The following is a 17,777-nucleotide window of genomic DNA, read 5'->3' as shown; positions in this document are numbered from 1 at the left end:
TGGCCCCCAGGACCGTAACTAAGTTTAGTCATTTCAGGACTAACACATTGTTCTATTTTATTTATATAATTCGCTTGCGCGTAGGGGTCTTTAGCAGTGGGAGTGAACCAGAGTACCCGGAGAAAAACCCACGAGGTTGGGCAGGCGACCCTACTCCTTGTCACGTACAACCGGGGAATCGAAACCCCGCCAGTTGACTCAATGACAGACCTTATTATACAGCACGCGCGTGCTAACCATTCGGCCATCCAACCCCGCAAAATGGCTGCAAATAGTGTAAAAGTATGTCATACCAAGGTTGTGGTCCCTCTAGAAGTCACATTTTTATCCGATCTTGATGAAACTTAAAATATATGTTTATATCAAAACGATCTTGGTACCTGTCGATATTTGCATATATCGGGCCATGACTTCCTGGGTTATGACCCCCGATTGTATGAAAAATCACGTTTTTAGCTTGTGGACCCTTTAGAGGTCACAATTTTTATCCAATTTAAAAACGGTTTAAATATGTCACTGTTACCATAATGATGATTGACTTCGAATTCCGTAAAAACTACCTGACAAAATTGCTACTACTTGTACGCAAATAGTGTAAAAGTACGTAATACCAAGTTTGTGGAATGTGGACCCTCTAGAAGTCACAATTTTTATCCGATATTGATGAAACTTGACATATATGTTTATATCCAACAAACAAATCTTGGTTCCTTTCGATATTTGTGCATATTGGACCGTAACTTCCTGGATTTTGGTCACTGTTTCTACAAAAAAATCACATTTGTTTTAGTTTGTTCTCTGTACATCTCTTGCAAAATGTGGGCGTATCGTGCATGGTAACCGCTGGTTTAATTGTTGTAATTAATTAATCCAGTGGGCGCACTTTAGAACCGGATTCTTGTCTCAGGTCACTGGAAATGGCATTTTTGGGCTTCTACCTTTCGAAATTGTCAGGAGTAGGCCACCTGGATCCCCTGTTGAGCGCTTCGTCACCGGAGCCCCCCCCCCCTCAAAAACCTAAGATCGCTGAGTCCGCCATTGATATTCCTAGTATATGTGGGATTTTGTTTTATTTACTTTTGTATGTGTTGTTTCAGTTGATTTATGACGTTTTTTATAACATTAAAGCCAACAAACCTTCAATTGGATTTCAGGTTTTTGCATGGAAAATTCAAAAGTATTATCTTAGAAATTCATATTTGCCCAAAAGTTTCTGTAAGGTTTGCAGTTACAAGACTGATTATCATCCAGAATTTTTATACTATGCCTCTGTACACATCAAAATCACAAAACATCAAATAGAGATCATAGATTGGGAATTATAGACCACAGACTTTAGTTGCATTTTTCTCAAATTGAATGTCATGTGGCTTATCAGGTTCTTGCATGGTGCCACAGATTTGTTCTTTTCTTTTTCTCACTTATATTCATCTAAATAACGTCAAACAAATAAACGTGGGAAAGGCCATTGCACCCAAATGAGCAGAATATTGTCGCATAGCTTCTGATTTTATAAAATTCTTGGATAATCTCCCAGACCTCACGTCAAACTTGACGTTCCCTACTTTGGACACCTACTGCTAAAATTCATGAACAGGGCCCTGTCTGGGAGGTGGCCATTTTTTAAGGTTTGCGAAGTTGTGGGTATGACGTCCGATGGGGTTGTCATTCCCAGGGTTCCGAGAAAATTTCCAAAATTAGACCGTCGGAAACATTATTTTTTACACTTTGGAATATTGAAATCGCGACCAAAACAAACGGACAAGCTCCCCAGACTAGGAATAAATTATCACCATACTAACAATTTTTTAACCAAATAATTGAAATTTAAGTTAAAATAAACGCCCAAAATCGATTTAAAAGCAGACGAAACTTTGTTGTCACCTCCTGCGTAGATCTGGTAAGTCAGACGATCGTGATCGATAATCATATGATAGGATAGACGTACACGAGTCGGGGATGGGGAGGGGCAATCGGAATATTGATTTTCAAATTTCGTTTGAAGCATTGGATCGGAGAACATGAACAATGTTCATTTTCACCAATCTAGGACTTTCTGTTCCAGAGATATGACGTGTCCGGAATAGCATGTGAACACGATAACCATTTCTTGGCGGATCCTAGAGGGTTTTTTTTTAAATTTGGTGTGAAACATTGGATTAGCTACATGTATCTCTCATACAAGATTTACAATTATCCATATATAAAGGTAGTAGGCTACATTGCGTCTGAGGAGGAAAGTTAGATCATTTTGTAATTCAGTCCATGATTCAGTTATTTCAAGATTGGCACTGCACAATCAAACTACATGTACGCATCCTCGCCCCTTCCTGGAGGTGGCGGCGGAACTTTCAAATCTAGCAAGGTATTGCGAGATTTGGAAACGTAGACCATTTTGTTGTTCAATCATACAATTCATATCAAGATGGACTGTCACGTCCCATAGTTACTCATTAACAACTGGACTGTGCAAATGAACTGCCTATTCTCGCCGCAAACTTTATATCTTCCCGCCATTCTATAATCCAAAACAGTGCCAAAAATAATACGAACATTTATAACACGTTTTAATAGAACAAAAAAAACTAACGTAATAACAGGGACCCACAGATTCAAAAAGGTGACCCCTTTCTCACTTTGAAAATGAAAGAACTGTGGAAATGTTTTCTATCTCTACATGATTTAAAGAAACTTTTTGTGAACAATATTAGGTCCGAATTCTTCATATTCTGCTTTTGAAACACACCGCTCCATAAAAGATAATGATGATGCCAGGATTGACCCTCCTTGCCAAGCCGAGTGTTTTCCTTGAGGATCTGATATTACATTCACATTAACTGACTGTGGTAAAAGTTTTATAAGTTCTCTTTTCATTCTTCCGCATACACCTGAAATGTTTAAATTAGAGATGCAGAATATTTTTCAGATTAGTAGAATGTTGACAAGTAGTTTTAAATTATGGGTTCTTAGATCGCTCCTGTTAGCTACATTATTTATCAAGAGAAGAATCTTACCAGAAAACATAGATGTGCCACCAATCATCAAAATGTTTTTGTACAGATCTCTTCTAACGTCTAAATCACAATTTTGAATTGATTCATGAACCATTTTATGTATACCCTTTTCTGATCTTCCTGAAAGAGCGTTATAATATGTGTATTTAATACTCGGTGAAAGAAAAACCTTTAGCCTCCACGATTTGGGAGAAAGAAGGTTCGTTATGAAAACCTTGTAAAAACGTTGTCATCTTGGATTAAAATTGTTGATAAGGTCAGTATGGAGATATAACCGTTCTGTGCTCCACATTTAGCCAAAATGAAAATATTAACAAGACGACTTCGCTTAAACTTCAAAACAGAAATTTAATCCGATTGACGTTCTTAATCACTGATGGAACTCTAAGACATCAGAACAACATCAATACTTCATTTTGACCAGGGGGGTTGGATGGCTGAATGGTTAGCGTGCGCGCGCTGTATCATAAAGTCTGTCATTGAGTCGACTGGCGTGGTTTCGAATCCCCGGTTGTACGTGACAAGGAGTAGGGTCGCCTGTCCAACCTCGTGGGTTTTCTCCGGGTCCTCCGGTTTCCTCCCACTGCTAAAGAGCCCTACGCGCAAGCGAATTATGTAAATAAAATTAAACCATATGTTAGTCCCGAAATGACCTAGTTTGTGTCGAGTGGACGTTAAACCCCATTTCTCTCTCTCTCTCATTTTGACCAAAATCATATATTTAGCTCCTTTAAGGTTTGGGGGTGGGGGGATTTTGAATTGCCCTATAAATCAGGATGCAACTTCTGGGGACAGAAATGAATCGAGTGTTGATAGACAACTTTAAGGATCTTAATTTTGCATCATTATAACCATTAACACATTATAATTACCTATAAAAGAGGGTTGAAATAAAAGTTCTGGACATCTAATTCTTTCATTACCAATATAGATATTGGATCCGTCTGGTAGTTCGTAACTTCTATTTTGTGTGAATGTAATCATTTCTTTTTCGTACATAAGAGCTACACAACAAACCTTTTCTTTCAAATCCCTAACAATTTCTCTGTCGTCTGCAAAAGTTAAGTTTTTGTACATTTAGTAAAACGAGTCAGCAAATAACATATTGTAGAGCACTGCCGCGTATCCATTCTTTTCATGAAATAAGCGACTGGGGATTGAATCCAATATATTACTTAAATATGGTAGCATTGTCGTTGTTGTACACTCACATTTCAGGGTGGTCGTATACAACGTCACTATTTCTGTCCGTCCGTCGTCCACATTTCTTGCTCGCCCATAGAGGCAACAAGAATCCATATCGTTTTGAAATTGATATGGATTGCCTGTATCATTGAATATTCGAAATGGCAAGGCCTATTGATTTTCGATAATCACCATCAGAGTTATGTTCCTTTGTTATGAAATCTCGTTAGCACATTACAGGCGGAAATTATTTACCTTTAAAATACAGATGTGACGCCACTCTTTCAAATAATCGTACGGGCAACTTGCCAATCGTACATTATTTATATTAGTGAAATATTGGACTCGTGTGACGTATTTCACTGTAAAAACACGTGCGGAGTGTCTGTATTTTAATTCGTTTAACGGTCTCGAGCTTAAGACATTGCGTAATATATTGCAAAAACACGCGGACCAACGGCCCTCTTGTTGTTACAATATATTACTTAATGTCTCGCTCTCGACCATTAAACAATACTTATTTCTGAAATTTGTATTGGCTGTGTACGAAAGAAGTAGTAGTAGTAGTAGCAGCTTAGCTCTTTAACGCCTGATTCCACAAAAGCCATATCGCAGAAAAGGGCCTATTGGTTTTCAACGATTTTCGTTAATAAATTCAGACTTATTCCTCTTTATTATGAAATCTTCTTAGCTCTTCAAAGGATTCAATTTTGGTCCGGTCTTTCTGAAATTTGTACAAGTTGCTTAACTTATTCAAATGAAGAATCCTTTGATTTTTGATAAAATCAGTAACGTACAAATTGAAAATAAACTTCTCGTAGTTAAGGTGATTTGTACTGTGAGCTGACTTACGACGATGCTATTATTTTCTTCAGCAACATTTTTAACAAAATGCATGAACAAAATTATAAATGAATGATCCAGCTAATTCGATAATTCATCCACAATGGTTCCAGTGAATATTTGTAGGTTAGTACTTGTGTACACCGCTACAATTGATATATCTAAGAGGCTTTGCACAAGTAAAAAAAGCTTCAAACGCACAATTCTCAACACATATCACCACAGTTTGTATTCAAATAAGTTATTCTATCACAAATAGTTAAGACTGGACCACTAAAATAGTTACCGAACAGTTTTCTTTGTGGTAATGCGTTCTACATTTTCGAAGGGATATTTCTAATGATGTACAGGACGCCATGACATCACACAGGTGAAATCTCGCCAAATATCGTGTCGCGTTAACCCCGCCCATCGCTGTCGTTATAAGGAAGTGGTACTGCGAACTACTACTACAAGAGAATATTAGGATATACATGTAAATATGGACATGGATTCCATATATGGAAAGTGATGTGTGATGTGGGGAGGATTTAGTCATAGTTCGCAGCCAAAACTGTGCATGGTGCAACCATTCTACCAACGTAGATGTTGTTGACCTCCGTGGATCTATTTATTAAATGTAAATTGGGTTATTTTTGACAAACAGGAACTGTTTTACGGATGGACCAAAAAATAATCTCAGATTGCCCATATCTCGGTTTTTTCTCAACGGATCTTCTTCGGGTTTTCATTTTTTGGATTCTTCGGACGAATCCCATATGGGCTTTGACTGACGGTTTTTCGAAACTCTGAAGTTCGCTCGATTAGTTTTAGCATCAAAGATTTGCGAAAGTTTTCTTCATCATTTTTTCGACATTCAAGATGGCGTATCTCTTGTGGAAATTGAAACTTGGTTGGAATAAGGAACACATCGATGCCTTCAAAATGGCATATTCAAAATTTTGTGACGGCTTCCGGAAACTTCTGGAAATTACCAAGGTCTTCTGATTTTTTCCCTGAACATGAATAGTTCTCTCTATTTTGAAGATAGACAAAAAATGACATATGGCAGTGTTAGCCCCAGATATTATCTTTCATTTTCAGAGACCTTGTTCGATAACATTTTCAACCCTTTAGCCGCCAAATTGGATTTTAAAAAAAAAACAACTTCAAATCGATATTCAGCCGCCATTTTGATTCAGAATTTCGAAAACCTTTTTTTTTGTTTTGAACCTACTCCAAATGGCAACAATTCTTAGGGAACCGATTTTGGAATTTCGATTTTGTTTACTTCCGGTTTCACTTTGAAATTTGTTCGACTTTTGGCCTTCCGGTTTTATTAAGCGTTCAAAATGACCGATTTTCCACTTTAATAGATATTGGATCTTACTGTACTCAATAATACATGGTGTAACTTGATTGTTGACGTTTACAAGGCGTGATCTGGCGTACCGAAACACGCCCGTAGTCCTTCGAAGTTCTAGTGGAATTTTTGGGTTTTTTTTTTTAAATTAAATACTTACTTTCAGAAGTTAAAATATTTCCACCAATGCGTAAAATACTCTGTAAGTAAGTTGTTAGGTCTCTACCAGCTAAGTCTATTCGTTTTATTGCGTGTTTTATTGCATATCCTGAAACAAAATAAAAATGGCTTGTTCCCAAGTAATAATAAACTATATTTTATTCATTAAGCAGAACACACTTTTATAGGATATCAATCACTGGTTTTATTCACGAAGCACGACGTTTCGACACGTATCATTTTATCGTTATCAAGCACAATGACATATTTAGTAAACCTGTGTCCCGTGTATACAATTGGAAACTCCGATCCCCTGAGTGTTGGAAATCGAAAGTAGAATAAGCTGTAGCGCCCAATCAAGCGGGGTTTGTACTGACTGATAATTTATTCATAATTACGGCAATGAGCGCAAGGTTGCACGAAACTTCGTCAACTGTAGCTGATGCCAGAATGAGCATTAGATCAGCCATTATACATTAGAGCATATTTTTCTTCATCAGACACCAAGTTAAAGATGGCACCTCACCTTCATAAATGGGCACAACATAGGAAACCCCATCTCCGGAATCAAACATCATCCCTGTTGATCGACCAGAAGTATAAAAGGACAGAACAGCCGGTAAACCAATATAAAGAGCTGGAGATTGTAAATTTTCGAACATTATCTGTAAAATATTTGGATTTAATGTTCAAAATATTATGTAAACAATAAACCACATCCATGTTAATATTAGTCAAATTGTAAAAAATACTCCACTCAAATATTTTGCGTACCGTGTTTTCATTCGTTCAATCAAAGGGTAATATAACCCACAATTAACAATTAAATCAGAAGTCAAATGCATTTTCGTTTTAAGTAAAGTGCGACTTTAGCTTGTTCAGCATTCGGTCCTTAGTAACTTTATATTCCATGTTTAACAACATCAGTTTCTTTGAAGCTGATGTCGAAATCATGTATTCGCATACCTACTGACCAATCAAATAGCTTGTATTGGAAAACAAAACTGTGTTTTGTAGTGAATGAACTATATGACTATATATTCAGATGGTGTTTATTTTTTCTTAAGGAAAGGGCTTTATATTTATCTGGTTTTATAACAGCCTATAAAATGAAAGATTTATTTAAAGTGCCAGGTACAAGCTTAATCAAATTATGTAAATTTATATCAGTTATATCAAATCAATTTAGAAGTTTTTATTCACGATAAATTATATGTAAATAGCTATAGCTAACTTAATGTTCGACTATATTTATATTATGTATTATGTATATTCATGTATCTTCTGATGAAGATTTCGAGGAAAGATTATTATTATAACTGAAACCCGAACCAAAGAAAAGAGTGAAAGATAGGTTTATGATTGGCTGGTGTAAATACAACTCTCGCTGGCAGAACGTGGCAATGATAGAAAATATGTTCGATTACCTGTGTCATTAATTCTCTGTTTGCTTTAGGATTAAGTGGTGCTTCAGTTAATAAAACAGGCTGTTCCTCTGGTGCCACCCTTAATTCATTATAAAATATATAATGCCAAATTTTCTCCATATCATCCCAATTCTTAACTATTCCACGTTCTACTGGATACTTTAAAGATAATATTCCCCTTTTACTCTGAGCTTCATCCCCTATGTAGCTATCTTTGTGGCCCATACCCACCAGAATCGCCTAAAATATAAAGTTTAATATTGAGAGAGAGCCCACACGACACAAACTATGTCATTTTGGGACTAACACATGGTTTAGTTTTGTTTTAATAATTCGCTTGTACGTAGGAGTTTTTAGCAGTGGGAGGAAACTGGAGGACCCGGAGAAAAACCCACGAGGTTGGACAGGCGACCCTACTCCTTTGTCACGTACATCCGGGGAATCGAAACCACCCCAGTTGCCTCAATGACAGACCTTATGATACAGCGCGCACGTGCCAACCATTCGGCTATCCACCCCACTATGATGCTTCGACTCAAATACTTGAAAACTCCTGGCTTTTCTGTCCGAAGTTATATTAAATCCAGACAATCAAGTAGATTTTGGCTTCTGTAATCCAGGCCCAATCATATCCCCAGTTAGCTATAGGAAGTGATGGGTGTCCCGTACGAGTCATGATATGCACACTCTTTCAAGAGTTTGGGGAGTACATTTATTTGAATAAAAAAACTGATCTGATCACTTCTGGTTATCTTAAATACAACCTCAATAGTTATCTAGAATAGCTAGAACACCCGAAAGTGATTATGCCCCCCCCCCCACCAACCAACTAGTCACGGTATTATGTCCGACCAGATTAAGGTATTTCATGTGATAATCTGTGTTAGCGCTAGACCACATTGTAAAGCAAAGTGGTTTATAAGAAGATGATTTTTTAATATCAATATAAAGTGTACTTTTCAACAATCTGATCATAATTGTATTCCAGTTTCGTTTCGTTAAATTCTGTTTTGTTACACTACATTTAGTAGAACATCAAAAATAAAACGAAAAGTATTTCGCAACTTAAAGATATTAAATATCAAAAATAGATTGTAAAAAATATACCTTTGATGACTGGTTACCGGTACAGGTAGGTATAACAGCTTTAGGAGTGGTTTCGCCAGCAAATCCTGCTTTACATTCATGGGAACCATTGTCGATTACTACTGCTCTGCTACAGCTATAATTATTCATTTTGGCTGATTTATTTAATTAACCATGTCATTCCTTTATAATTTTATTCGTGCATTTTAAAAAAAAAAATATAGCTGAAAAAAAAAATAAAAGAAAATTCGGAACATCACTCATTGAAGAACAAAAAGGTTGCCAGACAACGAAACATACGCCCACGGATGGTAACTTTAGCCTCCAGGGGTGGCGACAATATGGGCGCATAAAAATGATTGGAGTGTTGCTATAAGTTAATCGGTGTGTTAAACATTCTCTACATAATATTGGAAATACCTCTCAAATATACAGTTATGAGCAATCTAAACGACTCACCTATTGTAGATAAATACTATATTACTACGTTGACTTTCCTGCCTTACCAGTAAATGAAGGTAACTTTAGCCTCCAGGGGTGGCGACAATATGGGCTCATAAAAATGATTGGAGTGTTGCTATAAGTTAGTCGATGTGTTAAACATTCTCTACGTAATATTGGAAATACCTCTCAAATATACAATTATGAGCAATCTAAACAACTCACCTGTTGTAGATAAATACTATATCACTACGTTGACTTTCCTGTCTTACCAGTAAATGAAGGTAACTTATCTAATATATATATTTATCATGCACTAAAATATGTCATTCATGATATCCAAAACACAGCTATAAGACAGATCCTATTATAGGGGGGAAATAGATACTACACCGAGAATAAAAGTCATTCATATGTATACATTTATAAAATGTACACAAACCTTTGTAGTACTGTAATTATATGGTATTTATACAAGGTAACAACATGCTAGTTCACGAAAACTGTTTAATCATTTCATGCATTTTATTAATATGTACAAATCTATTATTAATCTTATAAATCTATTGTTATGTTGGTTTAAACACATTAAAGTATTATCTGTCTATAAGACACCTTGCTTAATATTGTATTGTGCGGGGTCTGAATAGTTTTACACATAATTTACTATTACTGTTTCAAATAATCAAGGAATGAATGAAATGGGGTTTAAATCTATACTGTTTTTCTCCGATTGGGCTAATGAAGAAAAGCACACACCGTATAGTGTGCTATAAAGGAGGAAATTTTGCCGGGACAGCAATTGAATTCCAACTGGCGTGTACAGCAGACCTCGGTTTATCGACCCACCCGAACGTCTAGACGCTTTTTCATGCCAGACCCTCCGAAGTGCACTACAGACAAGTAGAAACCACGCTGTTAAATCCCGGAGAACTTACTCGGCCAATACAGGTTTCGAAAACCGGACCTCCTGTTTAGTGAACTAGCACCCCAGTCACTGTGCTACTGTGGCCCCCTTCAAATTATGCAATTCAAATATAAATATTTGCAATTTATTAATGGTGTGTAATTTTCTAAGTTCATGAAATAACAAAGCAACACCGGATTGTACACTGACTGCCTTTGTAATGGTTTGCTACTTTGTTGTTAACATTATCGCGTCAAAATCTGATAAATGTTATCTGAACTTTCTATGCAGTGATCAATTGTTCCGAAATTTCTTGGTACAAGATATCCTCAGAAAAAATAATATTAAATCATTAAATAAAATCCATTTGTACATATAATTGTCGTTCACAGTGACCTTTACTTTCCCGACTATTATTTACATGAATGATGTTTATGTGTCAGCTATGTCATTCAAAAACCCCTTGAATTAACATGTATTTTTTATCCGATAAATCAGGCATTAATCCTGCAAATGTGTTCATACATACTAGTAGTAATACATTATCTAAAGCAAGTACAAAAAATAAAAAAATAATAAACTTTAAATGCAGATACAAATATCAATATACATAAAATTGTATACCGAAAGAAGTATAATATTAACTAGTAAACAATATCACAGAAAATTTGATTACCATCTCCATTCTTGACGCCTTATTGGTGGCATTTTTACCGAAAACACTTGAACATGAAGATGGCCGGTGAATCTTTTGCCAATTGTAAATTCCATTAATATGGACTTTATGAAAATGCATGTATAAACGTGGCTTTATTTAACAAGGTAATACAACAACACTGACTGTCACTCCCCTTTATTCTGTTATTATTGACACATTCTTCGTCTTTTCACCTCATACAATATCCAGCATTCTGTTCAGCCAAATTCATGCTGCCCCATAGCTAAACCCCGCCTGTATAACAGAAAATCCAAGTTACCGAGTATCTAAAGCTATACTAAAGACACTTTCTATGAACAATACTTGGTCCATATTCATTGTATTCCTGTTTTGTGATCCACGTGGTAGCAAATGTTGACAAAGATGCCAGAATTGATCCACCAATCCACACATAGTATTTTCGTTCTGGTGGAGAAATGACTTTAAGGTTCATAGTATTGGGTATAAGCGCCCCCATTTCTTTAAGTAACCGCTCTCGCATACCTATAACATTTTAAAAAAGGAAGTTCAATACAGATTTTCAAAATAATAAGCCGTAATGGAAGAGAATTTACGGGACGTGTTAAGGAATTTGAGCAGGTCTGGGGGCGCGGGGTCCGAGTGGAGACAACGTCATGTAAGTTTAGTGTGGGATTACCTGAGAATTTTATAAATGAAATAAAATGAGGTTTAATGTCCTCCATTTTTTCACTGAGCTTGTTAATGAAGACGTGCATACGCCATACGAATGCTATAAGGGAAATTTTGCCCGGACAATGACGCTGCGACGCTACAGCCTACTCTTATATAGAATTCCAACTGTCAAGGGTTATTTTACGCGCTCGCCAATACGTACACGGGACCTGGGTTTTTCGTCCCATCCGAACGACCAGAATTTTATAAAATCAGAAGCTCTATGAGACAATATTTCTGTTCATTAGGTGCATACATATTACAGTGGACTGAGGAAATATCGACTGCAATGCTACGCACGTTTATTTGTTCAACGTCATTTCGATGATGAAAGCCAATTTTATGATCTCCGCCCCCACCTCCCACAAAGTTCCTGGAGCACACCACGGCTTTATGTATAGGATATTAACGGGGTCTACTCTTTTAAATCTAGATTTCCATATGAAATCAAAAATCGAGTCACTATAGTGTTTTAACCAAATACTGTAGTTATAATTGATAAGGGGAAATGAGGAATTGTGTTAATACTTTGGCGATTTAGACTGTTCTTACCAGGAAACATTGTATTTCCACCAGATATAATTATATTAGGATATAAATCTTTTCTTTGATCAATATCACACAGCATGATGCTATCATATATCATCTTATGTATACCTTCAGCTTCTCTGCCTGTAAAACAAAACATGGAAATGAGATGAATGAGATTTAACGTTCCACTTTTCTACACCAACCGGGACAGTGCTTACATGCAACGAGGTTTAATGCCGCGTGGACATCTTATTTAAGATTAATAGATAATTTTCATGATGATGGTGTGTTTTTGCGCTCCATCCAAGTGACTAGGCGGGCTTTCCTTGCCACCTCACTGTTCTTATCTCGGCCCACACCAGAACGTGTTAGAAAACAGAGATACTCCCTTATTCAACTTTCTCAAATTTTAAAAAATATTAAATATTTTCTATTTATATTGTAATAGTTATATTGTCCAACAGAGATGAAAACATAATCATAATTATAGTTGTTATAGTTATGTAAATACTACCGAATAATATGTTTGTGTCTTACCAATCAGTGAAGGTTGAAATAAAACTTCTGGACATCTAAAACTTTCATCACCAACTGTGACAACTTTACCATCGGGTAGCTCGTAACCGTTCTTGGGTATACAGGACGATTTTTTCATCTCTTCTGAAAAGTTCTCAGCGACATAACAATATTTTTCTTTTATATCTCGAACTATATCCGCGTCAGCTGAAAATCAAAATTTGAAATAACATCTTAAATTTCGGAAAATAGTTCACACATCGGAATGATTTAAGCTTTATCATAGTCAGTAGTCGCACAAAACATATTTATAACTTACTTTGGAGGTGTGTGGACATTTAATAAAATATCTGAACCCCAATATATTGTTGAGCAATATGATTATGTACTGATGAAGATCAAAATCTGAACCTAAAAATTCTTGTATTGACATTACATGATTTGTTTTCCATTGGAGAGCGGGAAAAGAAAGATAGCCTAGCCCTATACCTGTTGTCGTAAAACAATTTCCTCGTTCATTTAATTTACTCTGTAAATAAGCGGTTACATCCGTTCCTGCAAAATCTTGTCTTTTAATTGCGCGTTGTGCTGTATAACCTACAACAGAAATAACATAAGGGTAGTTTAAACTGAGTATTCTACCTGTCGCTAATACGCCCAATGGTCAAATCGGACATTTATCAGAAAGGCAGAAAGACATGGTTGAGAATAATATAAGACCACATTGAAATGTTGGTTTATAGAAATGTGTGGATTGTTTGGTAAGAATAAATTTAATCCAACATTCAATATATTAGATTATAAAAAAAATATTACTATATTAAATAATGTGAATAAAACAGGAGCTATGACTGATTCTACTTATTAGATCTAACAAATTATACTAACTGAACAATATTTGAATAATTGCGCAAAATTCCATCGACTGTTTGAAATCAGCTATGCAATTATCATTAGCAGATTCAGACAGAAAGCATATTAGGAGATTGTGATGCATAAAAATACCTACCTTCATACTTTGGTAAAACGTGAGAAACCCCGCCACCAGAATCAAACACAATTCCGCTAACTCTACCAGAAGAATATAAACCTAGGAGAGCTTGCAGCGCCACGTAAAATGCAGGAGAAGCAAATGTCTCAAACATAATCTACAACAGATTGATTATAAAATAATGTAAATAAATTGTATATAAATAATATATCTTTATGAAAATTGAAGTGAAGAGGGCATTTATATTTCTGATCATACAAGGAAAGTCTTTAAGCCCACTGAATTATACTGCAATGAATTTGCGTTTTCTAAAAAGAAATTTAAATAAGTAAACACTATTACCTGTGTCATTAATTCTCTGTTTGCTTTAGGATTAAATGGTGATTCAGTTAATAAAACAGGATGTTCCTCTGGTGACACTCTTAATTCATTATAAAATACATGGTGCCAAATTTTCTCCATATCATCCCAATTATTAATTATTCCTCGTTCTACTGGATATTGTAAAGATAACAGTTCTCTTTTGCTATGAGCTTCATCTCCAACATAGCAATCCTTTAATTCCATGTCAGCCATACAACTCTGTTAATACAGTCAACAGATATTTCAGTAAAAATACTACAACCAATCGATTCCCCGGCTGTACGTGACAAGGAGTAGGGTCGCTTGTCCAACCTCGTGGGCTTTCTCCGGGTCCTCCAGTTTCCTGCCACAGCTAAAGACCCCTACGCACAAGGGAATTATTGAAATAAAATTGAACCATGCGCTAGTCTCGGTATACTTCAATACCACCTACCTTGTACTTATTTTTAGGTCTGCCAATAGTAGAAGCAAAAACACTTCTTGGTGCATCATCTCCTGCAAACCCTGCTTTACACAATCTTGATCCATTGTCTATTACCAGAGCTTGGAGGTCAAGCAAATCCATTCTACAACAAAGAAGTTTTAACTTCTGAAATCTGTATCGACAATATTCAAGGCTGAAGTTTGCTTGATTCCAATTTCCATTTCAATACAAGAATATTTTACAAATTCGAAATCAACAGAGATATCGAAGACATAAGTTGATATCAAGGCTAGGTTGTCAGGCAACGAAACATACACCCACAGCAGTCAAGTCATCCGAGAAGCCCACAAGTTTCGTCGCATATTTTTTACATAACACTAAAAATTGATTAAGAGTAACAACCCATTCAGAAAGCATTAGAATTAAGCTGTTCAAGTTATCGGAAATCGTTAAAATTTAATGTAGTTGTTCAAAAGAATCAACATAATTCTTTGTCTCAAGACCTTAAACACAGTGCATACATTTAAAGTCAATCGGATGATAACTTTCGTCTCTATAGTCACCATAAGATTTTCAAAGTGATCAAGGACAATAACTCTGACAGTACTTACCGGAAATCAGTGGGCTTGTGTATAAATTTCAGTTCCATCGGATAATACCTGTGGTTTCTAGAGCGTCCACAAGATATTACAGTGTTCAATGGCTATAACTTTGGCAGTAATCGTTGAAATCAATTATATGACTCTTCATCCCATAATCTTAAACACCGTATAATATAAATTTAAAGTCAATCGAATGATAAGGGCCATAACTCTGGAAGTAACTATCGGATATCGTTGAAAGTCAAGAGGCTTCTTTGTCTCGTGACCTTAAATACTGTATATAAATCTAAAGTCAATCGGATATTAAATTTAGTCCTTAGAGCGCCCACGGACGATCAGACGGACGGGCGGACGGACGAACAGACGGGGGCGTATAAAAGTTTTAAATATTTCCATTCTTTTTTTGAATGTGAATCAGTTTGTTAGCAAATGCATATAATCAAAGAATGCTGAACAATGAGCGTTTTGTGATTGGTAAGGAGCGTTTTGCGATTGAAAATACCAAGATCAACAATCCCAGAATTTCGAAACATACAATTAGGTGGTTGGCATGAGAAAATTAAAAAAAGAAATAAAGTGGGGATGAACGTCTAATTTCTCTGCATTCACCAGGCTAAAGAAGATGGTCAGACACCATGGAGTGCGCGAGAAATTTTCTCCTAAAGGACAGGGATTCTAGCCTACTTCCAATGGTATACAGAACAACAAAACAACTAAACGCCTTTTCCCACCCGGTCCCCTGTCATGCACCTTTGAAAAGGGACACCAGGCTGGAAAATCCACAGGGGATTTCTCGGTCAACACCGGGATCACACCATATTACTTGCAATGTGGACAGCATGGGCAACATACTTTGGACAAGACAGATGGGTACTTATTTTAATGTTTTCTCCCATTTCCATCAATATTTTAATTCAAAATTTATATCTTGTTTGCCCCTATTGTACTTTTGAAATTGGGAGTAGCGGTGGTTCAGTGAGCTATAGGCGTAGGCTCACTAACTTGCATGAGATCCGGGGTTCACCGGAGCCAGCGTCTAATCGTTAGGATGGAACAAAAACCCGAGGTCCCGTGTACACTTTGGTTTGCACGTAAAAGAAACCTTGACAGTTGGAATTCTAAATAATAGTAGGCCGTAGAGCCGCTGTATGTCCGGGCAAAATTTTCCTCATAGCACACTGTTTGACGTGGGCTATGCCTGTCTTTTCCCAGTCGGTGCAGAAAAGTATAAGGACGCTAAAATCCATTTCACTACATTTCTGTTGAATTTGTATTCAACGTAGCTGTAAGGGTTTTAATAATAACAGAGTTCTCAACGCTCGAAAATGCATTTTGCCAGAATTTTAATATTTACGTCAAAAGTGCGGTAGAACGGGCAAGTAATATGGATCGAACTCATTAATCTTACATTTTTGTTATATCTATACAGGCATATATTATTAAGATGGATAGCTCGTTCACTCGGCATGCCTTTTCACGAAGACGTATTATGTCTCGTACGCCATGCTTCGTTATGTGTATATGACAACTATGCTATAGTACAAATACATCGGAATGTGGGCTTACTAGTGTACCATTGACATATAGTTCACCTATAGTTGGAGTGCATAATTGAATCAAACTTATCGGTCTAATTGCTAAAATATTTACGAAGTGCATCTGAATCTAACAAGAATGGTTTTGATAGTGACCAAAATTACCTTACAGTTCGTAACAAAATCCAAATATGGCCTGTACTCAGATAAACTCTGGCTGATCGATAATTGTTTTAATATGAGGACATCCCACAGCGTTCTATTTTTAGACACTGATTTCAATTTACAAATAGACAGAATGTTGACGTACATTTATATGGCTTATCTATGGAAGCGTATAGGGGTCAATAGTGCGATAAATACCGCAATATTAACTTGGTAATATATCAACATATTGTGATTGTTCTGATGATTTTATCTCTGAAAAGACAATTTTTGCCGAGTTATTTGAATAACTCTCTATGTTGTATGTCGTTATTTCGTTTTAAATGCACACGTCGACATAGCGAATGGGGATATTTCGCGAAAATGTCGACATGTGCTACGGCGATATGGAATATGTCGACAGAGCTTCATTTAAAACGAAATGGGGACATCTAACATAGCGCGTTGACTCAATTAACTGGGCAAAAATTGTCTTTTCAGAGATAAAGTCATCAGAAAAATCACAATATGTTGACATATTACCAACTTATTATTGCGGTATCTATCGCGCAATTGACCCCTAATGTCGTAATGTCGCGTAAAAATGTCGTATTGTCGAGTTAAAATGTCGTGATGTCGGGTTGTCGTGGTGTAGTGATGTCGGGTTGTCGTGGTGTCAGGTTACCGGCCATATTCCTCTCAATACTATGATTATTTTCCCCGGGATTTTGCAGCGTGGTTTCTCCATGTCGGTAGTGCAGGACAAAGGGCCTGGCAAAGAACAGTGTCTAGTATTGTAGATAGGACAAAAAAACCAAAAAAAAAACCAAACAAAACAACTTCCTGAGTACACATTAGCATGCACGTAAAAGAAAAA

At 36.4% G+C, this 17,777-nt stretch overlaps 2 protein-coding genes across 4 annotated transcripts; both read right to left on the bottom strand.

Annotated features, from left to right (window-relative positions):
- Window positions 1-2,550: 2,550 nt before the first annotated feature.
- Window positions 2,551-11,351, bottom strand: LOC126810945 (uncharacterized). Of its 2 annotated transcripts, none has more exons than XM_050536356.2 (8): window positions 11,081-11,351; window positions 9,078-9,280; window positions 7,971-8,210; window positions 7,070-7,208; window positions 6,545-6,652; window positions 3,887-4,066; window positions 3,015-3,134; window positions 2,551-2,888 (listed from the first exon to the last, which is right to left on the bottom strand). In XM_050536356.2, the coding sequence occupies exons 2-8, from the start codon at window positions 9,204-9,206 to the stop codon at window positions 2,683-2,685; spliced, it is 1,122 nt and encodes a 373-aa protein (XP_050392313.2). In that variant the 5' UTR covers window positions 9,207-9,280; window positions 11,081-11,351; the 3' UTR covers window positions 2,551-2,682. The 2 variants fall into 2 exon arrangements, with proteins under 2 accessions (XP_050392313.2, XP_050392312.2); XM_050536355.2 differs by lacking the exon at window positions 11,081-11,351 and adding an exon at window positions 9,723-9,836.
- Window positions 11,352-11,395: 44 nt separating this feature from the next.
- Window positions 11,396-17,023, bottom strand: LOC126810944 (actin-5). 2 transcript variants are annotated; one of them, XM_050536354.2, is made up of 8 exons: window positions 16,927-17,023; window positions 14,629-14,761; window positions 14,175-14,414; window positions 13,851-13,989; window positions 13,331-13,438; window positions 12,863-13,048; window positions 12,347-12,466; window positions 11,396-11,605 (listed from the first exon to the last, which is right to left on the bottom strand). In XM_050536354.2, the coding sequence occupies exons 2-8, from the start codon at window positions 14,758-14,760 to the stop codon at window positions 11,400-11,402; spliced, it is 1,131 nt and encodes a 376-aa protein (XP_050392311.2). In that variant the 5' UTR covers window position 14,761; window positions 16,927-17,023; the 3' UTR covers window positions 11,396-11,399. The 2 variants fall into 2 exon arrangements, with proteins under 2 accessions (XP_050392311.2, XP_050392310.2); XM_050536353.2 differs by having other exon boundaries at window positions 16,922-17,019.
- Between the last annotated feature and the right edge of the window lie 754 nt (window positions 17,024-17,777).

The sequence above is a fragment of the Patella vulgata genome, chromosome 2 (genome assembly GCF_932274485.2).
Source record: "Patella vulgata chromosome 2, xgPatVulg1.2, whole genome shotgun sequence".
NCBI classification, from domain to species: Eukaryota; Metazoa; Mollusca; class Gastropoda; family Patellidae; genus Patella; species Patella vulgata.
This window is presented reverse-complemented; position numbering and strand designations above follow the sequence as displayed.

Excerpts from the sequence above, each read along its gene's own strand:
- LOC126810945 (XM_050536356.2), bottom strand. The coding sequence starts at position 9,206 with ATGAATAATTATAGCTGTAGCAGAGCAGTAGTAATCGACAATGGTTCC. Across the intron at positions 6,653-7,069 it reads TGTTGTGCCCATTTATGAAG|GATATGCAATAAAACACGCA; the intron begins GTGAGGTGCCAT and ends ATTTTGTTTCAG. Across the intron at positions 2,889-3,014 it reads TGGCACATCTATGTTTTCTG|GTGTATGCGGAAGAATGAAA; the intron begins GTAAGATTCTTC and ends TAAACATTTCAG.
- LOC126810944 (XM_050536354.2), bottom strand. The coding sequence starts at position 14,760 with ATGGATTTGCTTGACCTCCAAGCTCTGGTAATAGACAATGGATCAAGA. Across the intron at positions 13,990-14,174 it reads ACAGAGAATTAATGACACAG|ATTATGTTTGAGACATTTGC; the intron begins GTAATAGTGTTT and ends AATCTGTTGTAG. Across the intron at positions 12,467-12,862 it reads ATTTCAACCTTCACTGATTG|GCAGAGAAGCTGAAGGTATA; the intron begins GTAAGACACAAA and ends TTTGTTTTACAG.